The sequence below is a fragment of the Sprattus sprattus genome, assembly GCF_963457725.1.
Source record: "Sprattus sprattus genome assembly, chromosome: 2".
In the NCBI taxonomy this organism is placed as follows: Eukaryota; Metazoa; Chordata; class Actinopteri; order Clupeiformes; family Clupeidae; genus Sprattus; species Sprattus sprattus.
Window position 1 is genome coordinate 19,831,324 of NC_137921.1, and position 14,450 is coordinate 19,845,773.

The following is a 14,450-nucleotide window of genomic DNA, read 5'->3' on the forward strand; positions in this document are numbered from 1 at the left end:
TATATTTGGACCTTTCTTTGTAGTGTGAGAGGATTTGACACGTGTCCATTTGTAATGTCTATAGGCCTATCATTTGTGTACGTTTTTAAAATACGACTTGTTATGTAACCTTAGATCTAACTTTGATGTATCTATCACGGGGTTCTTCAAATTAGCAGGCAGCACAGACCTGTGGCAAAGCGACGTATGAGGCCCGTGCCACACCGCTCACCTCACCTGTGCGTGACGGTCGCGCTGGACGTCTTGCTTTTCATTTCGACGCCCACGTTAACAAGTTAGGATCTCAGCAAAGGAAACAGCAACAAAGACAAATATAGACAGGCGTGCAAGCCGCTGAAGTTAAGCGAGGTAGCCGTTACGCACAGGTAACGTTAAGCGGTGAGGTAAGCATTGTGGCCAAAGACTGAGAGACTTGTCCTAGTAGCCCAGCTTTATCTATAGCAGCCAGGTGGAGTTGCTAACCTACCCCACCTGTCCACCAGGCGCAAGGCTCTCTTTTCCCACACATTTTTTTTTATGCCCAGTGGGCTCACACAGCTAATCCTCTCAGCTGACGTCAGGAGCAATGGCGGATCAGGATGGAAGCGACGCGTCTACCAGCGCGACCCAAGGTAAAAAGTTTCGGCGGATGAATTTTAAAATAGACATTTGCTCCGTGGTGGGTTGTTTGAGAAAGTAGCCGATATTACCAGTTTTGCCACGCGTGAGAATGAGCACGTCATAGTTTGCGATTGAATGTGTCAACAGGGAATAATGACTGGAAGCAGTGACCGCCGAGTCACGGGAATGGGATTAACTATCAACGACTGGCCACGGCAGCCGGTTTATGAACACATTTCAAGTTCAACCATTCCCAACATTTGAATTGGCAGCGGTGGTCTTTAGAGCACTTCTACTTTTGAAAGTTACAGATACTGACACCTGTTGGTAGTTTAGGTTAGATCTATGCTTTACAAATGTCTTATCGGCAGGTGTATTACAACCTGCTCTGTCAATGTCTTCCGCGGTTCTACGGATGCCTGCACAGGTGCATTTTCGGTCGGGTTTTTATTTTATTTTGACTTGCAGGCTGTGTTTGTGTCCGTTGGGTGACTGGTAGTAGCAGAATTTGGTTACTGAAAGATAAAATGTAATTTTAGTGTCGTAAGATTTACACATTGTCATAACAGAATGTTGAGTAATTAAAAAGCGGCGTGGAGAAGAGAAGAAACCATTGGAACGTTATTGTGCTAGTTTCATTACACTAACGGGCATACTGTTAATTAACAACATTGTTTCGATGGAGACGTCCGGTGTAAAGGCTGATTGGACTGGCCTGCCTGTCGGTAGGCTAATCCCTTGCGGGTTGTCCCGGTTTATCGCCTTGAACGCTTAGCGACCCACCGGGAACGGAGAAAGAACCCGTTTCCATGTCAAACCACGGAATGTCAAAGGTGTCGACCACTTATCTGTAAGCAGCAATTTTCGGATAGGAGAATTTGGAAAAGGTGTGTTTGAAAGTTTTCAATAGACTCTATTCCGTTATCGGAAGTGTTACAGAAGTCCTCTGGCGGCCGGTGGTTTGCTGTTGGAAGTGCTTGCATGCAGGATGTTTACTGTTCTGCCGTTAACTGTGCGGAAGTAACCGTTTTACTCTCTGCTAGAAGGGTGACCAAAGATCAGATTGCCAAGGAGTCCCCTATCGTTAAATAAACTGTGTGTGTGTGCGCGCGCGTGCGTGCGTGTGCGTGCATGCATGCATGCATGAGGGTTAGGGGTGGAGGATAGGAGATTCCTGTGAGACTGTGTGTGTGTGCGTGCGTGCGTGCGTGCGTGTGTGTGTGTGTGTGTGTGTGTGTGTGAGAGAGGGAGGGAGGGAGGGACAGAGAGTGGGTGGGGAAGGGGAGAGGCACCGTGAGAGAAAATGCACCCTCAGATAATAGAAAAGTATGTGTTTTTTTGTTCGTCTTTGTTTGCAGGCTTTCGAGAAACAGAACAGAGTGTTAAAGCAATCCCATAGGGGAGAATATCTTCTTTAAGGTTTATAGGGGAAAAAATGTATTCTTCCATACAAAAGTTGTGTGTGTGTGTTTGAATGTGTGTGCATGGGTCAAAATGAAGATTAGAAGGCCTTGCCCTTCTCCTTTGAACAGTGACCCTGTAACAGTAACCAGTGAAGTTGGGGATGTAAAAAAAAAAACAGCAATGAAAAACGCCATTGTACACATGGTTTGCTTTTGGGGGGGGGGGGGGGGGGGGATACATAGGTCACCTACCCCCCAAATAAGCTACTATAGGGTCAACTATACAGTGTCCACAAACCCTAAAGGAATTTAAATAGTACCAACTAAGGTCAACAAACCCTGAGCTGAAATCTCAACAGCCTTTTGCCAGAATCGAGGACTGGACCTACAATAAGGATTTTAATAAATCCATTGGGTCAACAACCCAATTCTTCTACAGTCACTGGCTAGGCAGTTAACCTGCTGTGTCCTCTTGACCTGGATTTGGCCTCTTATAGACGTCATGGGTTATAAGCATCATTGCCATCCTCATGGTTTGGAGATCTCAGGGACCACCCTGACTACCCTTTTAACAAATCGTCCTGTGTTTTTGGTTTGTTACTGGCCCCCGTTCTATATGTCCCTCCCGGGCTCCTGTTGACCGCCTGTCTTTTGGCCACTGGTCCCCGGGGTGTAAGTGTTGTCTGCTTGGCATGTCCAGTGTACCCAGAAATAGATTGCAAATGAAGGTTATTTAAAGGGTTTTAATGCGATTCACCCAGATTCACTGTCAACACTGGAAACTGCTGCCCACCACCCGTGTCTGACTGAAAGGGTGAGAGAGAGAGAGGGATGCAGAGGGAGGGAGCAAGAGGAGTGTGTGAATTGCAAATTTTCCCTAGCAAGCAGCCCCCCCCCAGAATATTATTCACCTATTCAACATGGCAATTAATGGCTGTAGGCAGGCCCCCAAACCTGATACATATTCAGGAGTATTTTGATCTGCGTAACGGCAGCTCCTGTATACAGTACATCCGATTATCTGTGGAATATCCAGGAGTGTTCCACTCCGGATACATCTCTTTTGACATTAGTCTATGTGTGTGTACGCTGCTATCCCTGGGTTGCAACAGTTCCAACAGGAAAACTAACTCCTGACCTATCCAAAATGTCAGGCATGCTCTAACTCTTTTGAGCCCATGACCTGCTGTTTATCAGCTGAAATGGGGGCAATGGTTTGTTGTTGTAACTGTCTAAAGTCAGAGGCAGATCTGTCTGAGTCACCAGAATTTCACACTTTCACCTTTATTTAGAGTGAACTAAAGCCAGTAAATCCTGGTATCCCACCAGTACACACACAGACACAGACCATAATAACCTCTCATCACAAACCTAAATCTCGTCACTCACACACACACACACACAAACACAGCAGCTCTGTGGGTGTGTGTTCTGGCTACTCTCACCAGGGGTCATCAATGAAGATACAGTAGGTGTGTGTGTGTGAGAGAACAGGTGTTCATATTCAGATGAGTGTTCTTTTGTTTTCTGTTTGTGAGGGTGTGGGTGGTAGCCTGGATACCAGCCTGAACTCCGCCCACAAAATTTTTGGTCTGGGAGATTCAGTCTGGAATCGAGTTAGTTGGGAGAGATTTAACGTTTTAAAAAGGTTGAGAAAGCAATCTAAACCAATCAAATTGTAAGGGCGGGCTTTATACGTTGATGGACAGATATAGATAGAATATACCGGAATATACATCGAACAAAGATGGCGCCGTCTCGGGAGCTTAGTGGGACATATTTTATATGATTTAAGCTATCTACACGACTTTTTTATGTCTACATTGACTCGGTTAGTTGTGTATACGCAAGACGAGTGTTGCCGAGGATTTTAGGTCCTAACTAAAGCACTCTAGACCATTATTGATCGGTTATGCTAACGCGTTGGCCAAAAAAATCATTGAAACTAATGGTAGCTTCTAGCCTTGAGTGCTAATTAAGTAACGTGAGCAGGCATATCTCAGCAGATATTGACAGCGCATTCATTTTGAAAGAGGAACAGAGAAACGCGATCAAGGCATTTGTCGATTGAAAAGATGTTTTTGCCGTCCTTCCTACGGGATCAGGTAAAAGTTTAATCTGTCAGATGGTAATACTACGTTGCTCTGATTGGTTCTAGGTATCCAATTCAGCGAAGAGGAATTTTCTTTCCTGGTTCGTTGAAACACGCCCCATAATCACAGCCCAATTGTCCGATCTCAGACTCATATTCTGACTAGAATTATGAGTATGACATCGTCAGGCTATGTGGGTGGGTGTGTTTGATATACAATTTGTTTTTAGGCATTTCCTCTTTTCCACACCTGATCACAGTCGGTCACCTTCACCCATATGTTTTTGCCTCTCTCACATACACACACACATGCACATACACACACACACACACACACACACACACACAGGCAGTGGTGGGAGAACGGTGAAGGTGTACAGAATGAAGAGAGGATGATGTGACGGCACAGCTGTGTGTGTGTGTGTGTGTGTGTGTGTGTGTGTGTGTGTGTGTGTGTGTGTGTGTGTGTGTGTTTGGTAAGAATGTAGGATTGTACAGAATGAAGGAATGAAGTGTTTAGTATTCAGCTGAAGTGTGTTGACCCCAAGCTGCTTCTCATGCTGAGGAGATACCTCCTCTCCTATGTATAACACCCACCTGGCTGAGGTGATGGCACACCTTAATGCCAGTGTGTGTGGGGGTGTGGGTGTGGGTTGGGTGTGGGAGAGAAAGAGAAAGAACAGGGTTCCCATCCCTCACAGTCCTGTCATCACTGATGGAGTGTTTTATTTGTCAACTTCATGCACCTGCATAGAGTTGCTTGCACAGCGTTTGTCATATTCCAGAAGTCCCGTGCATCTGTGAGTGTGGGGCTGTGTGTGTGCGAGAGAGAGAGAGAGTGAGTGAGTGTCTGTGCTAAGCAGAGATCAAATTACAGTTAAACGCTGCAGCGTGGCACCTTGAGAGAGAGAGAGAGAGAGAGAGAGAGAGGGAGAGGGAATAAGAGAGAGAGGATAAGAGAGAGAGAGAGTGTGTGTGTGTGTCTGTGTTTCATGAGCACAGGGACATGCCATTGCATTCTCTCTCTCTCTCTTTCTGTGAGTGTTAAAGGCACCCAGTGCAACTTTATATAAACATTCAATGAAAAATAAACATTCAATTTCTAGTCTTTTTTACACGTAGTAAGTTTCAATAACTCCATACCATTACATATCGACATTCAAGGAGCAAAGATGAGACGTCGTTGTGTGGTGAGAACTGATAGAAAATCGTAAACAACAACAATCGTCGGTGGGGAGAGGCCATTTTTCCATTGACTGGAATCCTGCTTTATTTATTGTAGGTCACAAAAAATAAAGAAAATGGCGGCGATTGTCGTTGTTATCGATATTTTCTATCAGTTCTCACCACACAACGACGTCTAATCTTTGCTCCTTGAATGTCGATATGTAATGGTATGGAGTTACGTGTAAAAAAGACTAGAAATTTAATGTTTATTTTTAAGCCTCGAAAGTTGCACTGGGTGCATTTAAGAGCTCTGTAACAGTAGAATCATAATTGTCATCATTCTTACACACACACAAACACACACACACACACACACACACACACACACAAACACATATATACAGTGCCACTTGAAAGTATGTGAACCCCTTAAGCAGTTAATTTTTTCATTACCAATTTTCCATGGATGAAATGTCAGGTTTATGTTTATTGATTCCATGTACTTGTTTGGAGGGAATTGTGTGAGTAGCCAAAAAACTACAGGAAACATGGAGTAAGTGTGCAAAAGTAAGTGAACCCCCAGCTGCATTGGTGAAGTCAAGTTGGTAACAGATTTGGGTGCTTAATTAGTCAATTAAGCAAACCAATCAAATGAGACATCCTTAGGAAAAGGGTTGGGCGAAACCAAGGGTTGGAGGAAACCAACCAAACTACTGTAGTGCCAAGGTGTACCCACACAGATCAACAATACCGATTCCATGTTTCATGAAGTTTTTTGGCTACTCACACAATTCCCTGCAAACAAGTACATGCAATAAACATAAACCTGTATTTCAACTATGGAGAATTGGTGATGAAAAAAATGAAAAATCATGGTAAAACAACAGAAAACTCTTAACTGCTCAAGGGGTTCACATACTTTCAAGTGGCACTCATATATATATATATATATATATGACACACACACACACACACACAGTATATACCAGACATGGGCAAAGTACAGCCCATTATTAAATGACGTGTCGACTGTAAAAATCCACGTCGACCATTTTTCACAATCAACGTTTTTCTTAAATTGCCTTGCAAATAAATGCTTTGCTACCTGTTAAAGGCCAAATCCTTTCATGTGATGATTTTTACAAGTCATTTATATTAGTTCACACAGACACTCCATCCATCTGTTCCTGGCCCGGCCCCTCTGTCAAATTTTAGAACCCATTGTGGCCCGTGAGTCAAAAGGTTTGCCCACCCCTGGTATATACACACTCACACACATGCACCCACAGACTGTCGTTCCAGCGACCAGTTACTGGCTCGTGTTCCCCTCCCTCTGCACTGAATATTTCAGCAGTAAAGTGACAGCGCTGTGTGTGTGTGTGTGTGTGTGTGTGAGAGAGAAGAGAGACACAGAAAAGAGAGAGTGAGTGTGAGTGAACAGCATCATCTCTGGCAGAGAAGAAAAAGAGGAGCACTGGAAAGATGGAGAGAGGAAAAGCAAGGAGGAGAATATTCTTACCGTTCGGCTGCGAAGTGGACTAAGGACTGTCTCTTTAAGCCTTCCTGGAGTCTGAGCCGCTCTCTCTCTCCTTCTCTCTCTCTCCCTCACTCTTTCTCGCCTGCTATTGCTCCCTTCTCTCTTTCTCTCTCCCTCCCTCCCTCCCCAACGCACTCATTCTCTTTCCTCCCCCTTCCCCCTTTATCTTCCACCCCTCTCTCTCTCTCTCTCTCTCTCTCTCTCTCTCTCTCTCTCTCTCTCTCTCTCTCTCTCTCTCTCTCTCTCTCTCTCTCTCTCTCTCTCTCCCCCCCCCTCTGCCAGGGGAGCAGGAGCCTGGGCACGCTCAGATGAGCAGTAGTTTGCCGGCAAAGTGCTAGTGGTTAGCTTTAGCTTTTAGCTCCTTGAAGGGGGTGGGGGGTGAAAGAGAGCCCTTTAACAGTTGCAACATACACACACATGCAGGATGCCGGCCCCTCCAAAAATAAGGAGGGGGGGCCACAGTCGGTCAGCTGTCCCTGCCCTTTCCACCATTGCTGAGGAAGAGGAACACCAACGCAAACGCAGGAGACGAAGGAGAGCAGGTACGGAGACAGCAAGAGAGGGGAAGGGAGAGAGAGAGAGAAAGGATTTAAGGAGAGAGAGAGAGAGAAGGAGGCAGGCAGGGAGCAAGAAGTATAGAACAGTGTGTCATGGGGAGTTAGCTCGTTAATACCTGATGAGTGTCTGCTGTTGGTGTGTGTGTGTGTGTGTGTGTGTGTGTGAGAGAGAGAGAGATAGTCTGTAACAGAATGTGGGGTGCTAAAGCAGTGATACTGATGACAGGCTGGTCTTAGGTGGTCAGGGTCCCTGCCACTTGTCTCAGATCTTCAAGACAGACAATAGTGCTGGCCGGGCATCCCAGAATTCCTTGGCGTGTATTCTTTAGGCTGGGATCATACTGAAAGTAATGCAGCAGCAAAGCATAACCCTAATAATTGTATTAGTTTAAACACAGTTCCATCTCGTTCATAAGTGGTGTGAAGCACTCATTTCTTGACAATGGAAAGAAATGTCCCAACCCATATAAAATCTTACTGTTCTGAGTGGTCAGAAAACCTGACATTGATGAGCATGATGCTAAGGAAGTTGAACCAAGTTCTACTCAAATCAGCACTCTGCTCCCAGGTCACTAGCATAACGCTAGCTGTGTGTAATGTTCCAAACAATAGAAAATCTGCCGCTTTTGCCGCTACTACGACTGGTCATGGAATTGTGGCACATAGAATGGCTTTTGAAATTGTGCTCATCGTTCCAAATGTCTCACCAGTCTTTCTGTACTACTGTAGCTCTCATTGTGATGTCATTATGTTCTGTTACAGGCACTGTTCTGTTACCACATGGACGGTTATAGTCTCATGCTAGTATTCTCTACAGAAGTTTCCAGAGGGCAGTTTGGGGAAGCAGTTAAACTGGAGTCTAGCAAGATGCCATTCTGACCACTGTCGATATCGCTTATCTGGCATATACCTTATTGGTTGGCTGATGCATTCTAGCATGGGATCGTATGGTTAGGGAGGAATTAACCAGCGAACACATATTGCACATACTACAGTACATGCAGAACAACTGTCTGTGTGTATGTGGACTAGGACTTTTTATTTGTCATTTCTTAAATAGTCTGTTATGGAAGAGAAAATGAGAATCCTAACAGTGGGCGTGATATTTTATACCCATCATCCAATGGGCTTCAATCTTTGACAGCGAGCTCTTTTGAACAGTGATGTGACGATGTATGGTACATTTGAAATTCATGTGCCGCCCATGAAACATATTAGCAGTACCTTTAGGAATGAGGGCTAGCTCACTCACTTTCATACTTCTTAAGTTCAGAGGAACACACGGTCTGCCCCTTGAGACTGTTGTTCTGGCTTCTTTTCTTTCTTTCTTTCTTTCTTTCTTTCTTTCTTTCTTTCTAGCACACAGATTGACATTCCCTGCTCTGTGTCTCCTATTCTTTCAGTGTTCTAGTTTATGGTTCCCATAGGAGTGCTACTGCGAGCCAGTCTGGGCTTCACTGCTGCACTGTGTGGGCCCTATCTGATTAGGCAGGCCTGTTTTTCAGTGCTGTAGCCACACAGTTCACTGTGCTCTTCCTGATCTGTGGTCAGGACCGTTCACTCAGCATCTTCAGCTATTGGATTTTGTTTTTCCACACAGCGTGTTTTTAATTGTTTGGGTATATGGCAACGATCACATTAGCTTTCCAGTATAGCATAAAGCTAATATGTCAGCAGCTAATGTCTACTTGGTGGTAGAGTATTGGTTGGAGAGAGCACTGTGTGTGTGTGTGTGTGTGTGTGTGTGTGTGTGTGTGTGTGTGTGTGTGTGTGGTTTTGCTCAGACTGAGGCATTGAAAGCCCCCTTTATTTGGCCGAGACTATCACAGCATACCACCAGAAGACACTCATGCTTACACACTTTCCTTCTCTCTCTCTGTCTCTCTCTCTCTCGCTCTGTCCCTCTCTCTCTGTCACACACACATACAAACATTTAAAAGACAGGATCTGAAGCGTTAGTATCCTGGTCTTTTTTTCATTCATGATGTATGTAATAGATTTATATATTCTATGTAGGATATGTTTCCTTAGTTCGGTATATTAAGCGTTTTTTGTTTTGTTCTCCTGACCGGGTCAAAATCTTATATCACCCAGTAATCCATACTGCCCCATCCTTTGATACACAGACACACCCTTCATATATACACAGACCCTGCAGACACTCCCATAGTTTACCCAGATTCTGCTGTTGTCTATACGTGTTTCAGATATGACTTGTGTGTGTGTGTGTGTATGAGGAAGAGGAAGAGCGCGAGAGAGAGAGTGTGTGAGAGAGAGCTTAAGTGATTGTGTGTTGTTGTTTAAGGGTTTGAGATTGGTAAGTGTGTGTGTGTGAGGGGCTGGGAGTTTGAGATCTGGTGTGTGTGTGTGTGTGTGTGTGTGTGTGTGTGTGTTTGTTTGTCAGTGAGAGAGAACATTTGTGAGAGGGAATGAGTAAGTGTGTATGCACGTGCTTGTTAAGATGTGGCATCGATGGGTGTGTATGTGTGGGTGTGTGTGTGTGTGTGTGTGTGTGTGTGTGTGTGTCTGCTTGGCTTATGCACAGCAATATATTTGTTGTCCTCACAGACAAATAGGGGCAATGTGTTTGGTTTGGGCAGGGTTCATCTAAAAGATGTAGGCTATGGCTTTACAAATCGGGGGGCAACAATGCAGACAAACAACAATATCACAGTCAAGTATCCTACTTACCTGTGAATGAATGAATGAATTATTACACCTTCATACTCTGTCAAGTCTTCTGCTGACCTGCGGATGGATGAATAAATGTATTAATTAATGAATTAGTTAATTAGTTAATTCATTAATACAAATGTATCATTCATGTCTCCTGCTTGCCTGTGAATACATGGATGAATAAATGATTGCACCGTTGCAGCCAGTCAAGTCTCCTAAAAACCTCCTAAATGAAAGACTTAATTGTTACCCCTATATTATGCTCGCCTATGACAGAGTGAATGATTAAACCTTTTATGTTTAAACCTTTTATGTTCGTTCAAGGCCCAATCTCAATACTTCCCCTTACCCCTTATCTTACCCCTTACCCTTGAAATTGCGCGTTCATGTGAGAGCTAGTGGTGTCTCAATACCCAACTTGATCAAGATTAAGGAGTAAGGTTAAGGGCTGTATGGCCCTCGTTTTTGAGATGATCGGAGACCTACCTTGCTCCTCCAAGGGCTATCCCAGAGCACACCGCGAAACCAGCTCGGGAATTTTCAAAAAAACATGGCTGCTTGAAGCGAGGAATATTTTACATGAATAAAGCTATCTACACAACTTTTTATATGTTTATAATGACTCGGTTTGATCTGAAATGTACTACACGAGCGATGCATAGAATTGTCGGTCTTAACTGAAACTTTCAAACGGTAGTTTTGCCGATACAATTAGCGCGTATACCACCACTCCATTGGCTTATATGGTAGCTTGCCAGCTATCATGCTACATACACTACATGTAAGTATTTTTGGCTTATAATGAATTTAAAAATGACGACAGTCTTGTTTCGTGCTCTACGCAGTTGTATACATATATATTTGCAACCATGTTCTTCATTAGACTTTTTTTTTTAAATCGCTAGTTTCATAGCTCACAGTCACGCATGACGTACCCGAAACCTAGTGGCGTCTCATTTCATAGGGGAAAGATCTCAGCCCTTGGCCCTTACACTTGCAAGTGCTAGGGACAAGATTAAGCAAAAGGGGCAAGGAGAAGAATCGAGATTCGGCCCAAGTCTAGCGCTCACCTCTAAATGAATGAATGATTAAACCTTTTTGTGTTCAGTCAAGTGTTCGTTCTGACTGAATGAATGATTCTGCATGGGGAACAGTGCCTTGTGTGTGTGACCTATGTGCATCCTCATAGCTGACTAGGGACACATGTTGGAGGGAACTGATGGTGTAGCCAGGTAGTGGTAATATTGAGTGGGAAGGTTATATGGTTCTTTGTGCTGATATGAGGATTTGACTTTCGGTTTGTCCGAACAAACACTGAAGCGGAATACACAAAGATTTTGTGTGTGTGTGTGTGTGTGGCTGTCTGTGTGTGCTTGGATCTGATTGTTCTTCAGGAGTGAACACTGTGCGCTCGTTGTTGTTGTAGTAACAGCAGCTATCACTAGCGGGTGACTGACAGGTCAGACCGGACAGATTGGTTGGGGTCAAATGATCACATGACTTGTACAGGAGGGTGTGCCATGGTGAGTGGAGAATCCACCAGCTGACAGGGTTGTTATGGTTACAACTTGCCACGTCAGCCAAAGGAGTCCCACCCTGTGTGTGTGTGTGTGTGTGTGTGTGTGTGTGTGTGTGTTTATGGTTGTGTGCAGAAGTTTGTGTGTTTGTATGTGTCTGCGCTTTGTACGCTGTGTATTTGTGTGTAATCAAGTGTTTGATAATGATGGGGTCATAAACATATGGATATGGAATGCACTTTATCGCATGTTTTACAGTGCTCCATATTGTCTTATTAACTGCATTCATTGGAAACAAAATGCATACAATAAGCCTTGATGTAAAATTGCAACTTATTTTCAGTTCTTCTGGCCTCCTGATGGTGGTATAAGGTTATGCACAGTCTGTCTCAACCACTGCTTAATGTCCCAGGGCAGGATTACTTGTGATATTAACAAGAACTTTTTGTAATTTTGTAATTTAGTTCAAACCTTGGGTCAAACCAAGGCATGACATTTTATTTCAACTTAATTTCAATAACTTTCTAGTTTGGATGGAATAACCAAATAAGTCTGGCTGTCAACGTTTGTGAAATCATATGATTCATCTAATTTATATCTCCATTGCTGACCACACAAACACAAAAATTATCGAAATACTATTACAATAAAAAACATATACAAAAAAACTAAACTCGTTTAGATAATCTGTCTGACGTCTGAGTTTTATCTAATTCATTTGTTATCAAGTATATGTGGAGTTTAAGTGAGGTTTTAGAGAGATCACCACAAAATATGTCTTGCTGAAAATTCACAAAAACGTTTCAGTCCACAAAGCGAATCAGGAAATTACACACAGAAGTATTTCACTCTACCCCATATGCTTATAGCTACATGAAGTATATCAGCCACAGGTCACACCCTATATAATTTATTCCATATTTTTTCATACCATAGGATTCATACTTATAGCCTTTTCTCAAGACACTTCACATACATTATAGGGGAGCCCTCTCCCAATTACCAGTGTATAGCCACCCCATGTCAGCCAATGTGTGCCAGTATGGTCACCTCTCACCAAACTGTCAGTAGTGGAAGTGATCAGGCAGGGAACTAGCCCATTGGCTGTCAGGTGTGGGAGTGATCAGGCAGGGAACTAGCCCATTGGCTGTCAGGTGTGGAAGTGTGCAGGCAGGGAACTAGCCCATTGGCTGTCAGGTGTGGAAGTGATCAGTCAGGGAACTAGCCCATTGGCTGTCACGTGTGGAAGTAGCAGGCAGGGAAATAGCCCATTGGCTGTCAGGTGTGGAAGTGTGCAGGCAGGGAACTAGCCCATTGGCTGTCACGTGTGGAAGTAGCAGGCAGGGAACTAGCCCATTGGTTGCTTATGGGACCATGAGTGCTGACTAGGGAAATGGTGGTGGGAGTAAGTCTCCATAAAATGTTTAGAAAGATTAGGAGTCATAATGAAATGTATTACAGTGTGTGACTAGACCCTTGGTCTGGCTTCATGACGCACACACACACTCAAACACACATATGCATAAACACACTCACACTCTCCAACATACATACATACATACATACATACATACACACACACACACACACAGGGGTAGGTATGATTCCCCCCCCCCTTTTTTTGGCTTAGCATTACCCGCCGCTAAGCTGCTCTGGCTACGGACGTTGCCCCCTGCATACACACACACACACACACCGGCCTTCTCAACAGGGAAAAATACACACTAATCACTAACTCACCAACTAATCCCTCTCTCACACACACACACTCCCTAAGCTGTTATACACAAAAAGGGTCACATGCAATCTGAGTGATAATCTTGCACGCATCACACTCATGGAAAATGGAGTGAGATGAGTGAGACTCTATCATTCTCTCTCTCTCACACTCACACACACACACACACACACACACACACACACTGGCTAAACAGGGGAGGAGATAAGGGGAATGTCAATCCTTCAGCAGTCAGTCCGTTTTCAAGTTCAGCCGTGCACACACACATGCAAAGGCACACACACAAAAATTGTGTTTTTTCAGTCTTTTGTTTACCGGTTGTGTTGCCGTTTTATTTATTTATTTTGTTGTGTGTGTGTGTGTTTGAGACTGCGCTTGTGTGTTTTAAAATGTGTGGCCTAGTTCCACACCTTCTCCTGGGGATGAAGAAGTCAGGGTTCCCCCACGGTCACTAGAACCGCTCCACAGCTACCTGCCGGGATCAAATGGACACCATGAGAAATACTCCAGGTGTGTGTGTGCGTGTGGGTGTGGGTGTGGGTGTGGGTGTGTGTGTGTGTGTGTGTGTGTGTGTGTGTGTTCAGTACTGTGTCAGGGAAGCTGTGCGTGTGATATGATTTTTGCCTGGTGCTGTGGTTTTGAACACTTTTACATGTTTTGGAGAAAGGGATCGTTGATTTGTCGAGATGTGGGTGTGTGTGTGGGTATAATGTGTATAGAAGTTTCTAATGGAAACACAGTTTGAAATTGGGCTATGTTGTAAAACAGAAAGTGCCTGGGTCTGAGGCATAAACCAACAGGACCCATGAATCCTCCAGATGTGTGTGTGTGTGTGTGTGTGTGTGTGTGTGTGTGTGTGTGTGTGTGTGTGTGTGTGTGTGTGTGTGTGTGTGTGTGTGTACGTTATGTGGTGGTGGTTGAAGGGCACCGAAAGTAAAACGTGAAAAACAGATCTGACAGAGATACCTTTAACCTGTGACCACACAGGACAGGGGATATTTGTTCTGTGTGTATATGTATGTATAGATCTGTGTGTGTGTGTGTGTGTGTGTGTGTGTGTGTGTTTGTGGGGTATTTGTTTAGTGTCTTTCCAAGTCTGAACACAGTGTAGAATATCAATAACATTTGAATATAAATTAAATAAAAGCACTCCTTTCCTGAAA

The 14,450-nt window shown here is 44.1% G+C and overlaps 1 protein-coding gene across 3 annotated transcripts in view; it reads left to right on the forward strand.

Annotated features, from left to right (window-relative positions):
* Window positions 1-7,221: 7,221 nt before the first annotated feature.
* map7b (microtubule-associated protein 7b) overlaps window positions 7,222-14,450 on the forward strand; it is a 33,591-nt gene continuing 26,362 nt past the window's right edge. For 2 of the 3 annotated variants that reach the window (XM_080860734.1, XM_080860736.1), the window contains exon 1: window positions 7,222-7,341. In XM_080860734.1, coding sequence (XP_080716860.1) covers window positions 7,224-7,341 — 118 coding nt within the window. In that variant the 5' untranslated portion in view covers window positions 7,222-7,223. Of the gene's footprint in view, window positions 7,342-13,655; window positions 13,798-14,450 lie in introns of all 3 variants that reach the window. The other variant, XM_080860735.1, reaches the window with a different exon arrangement.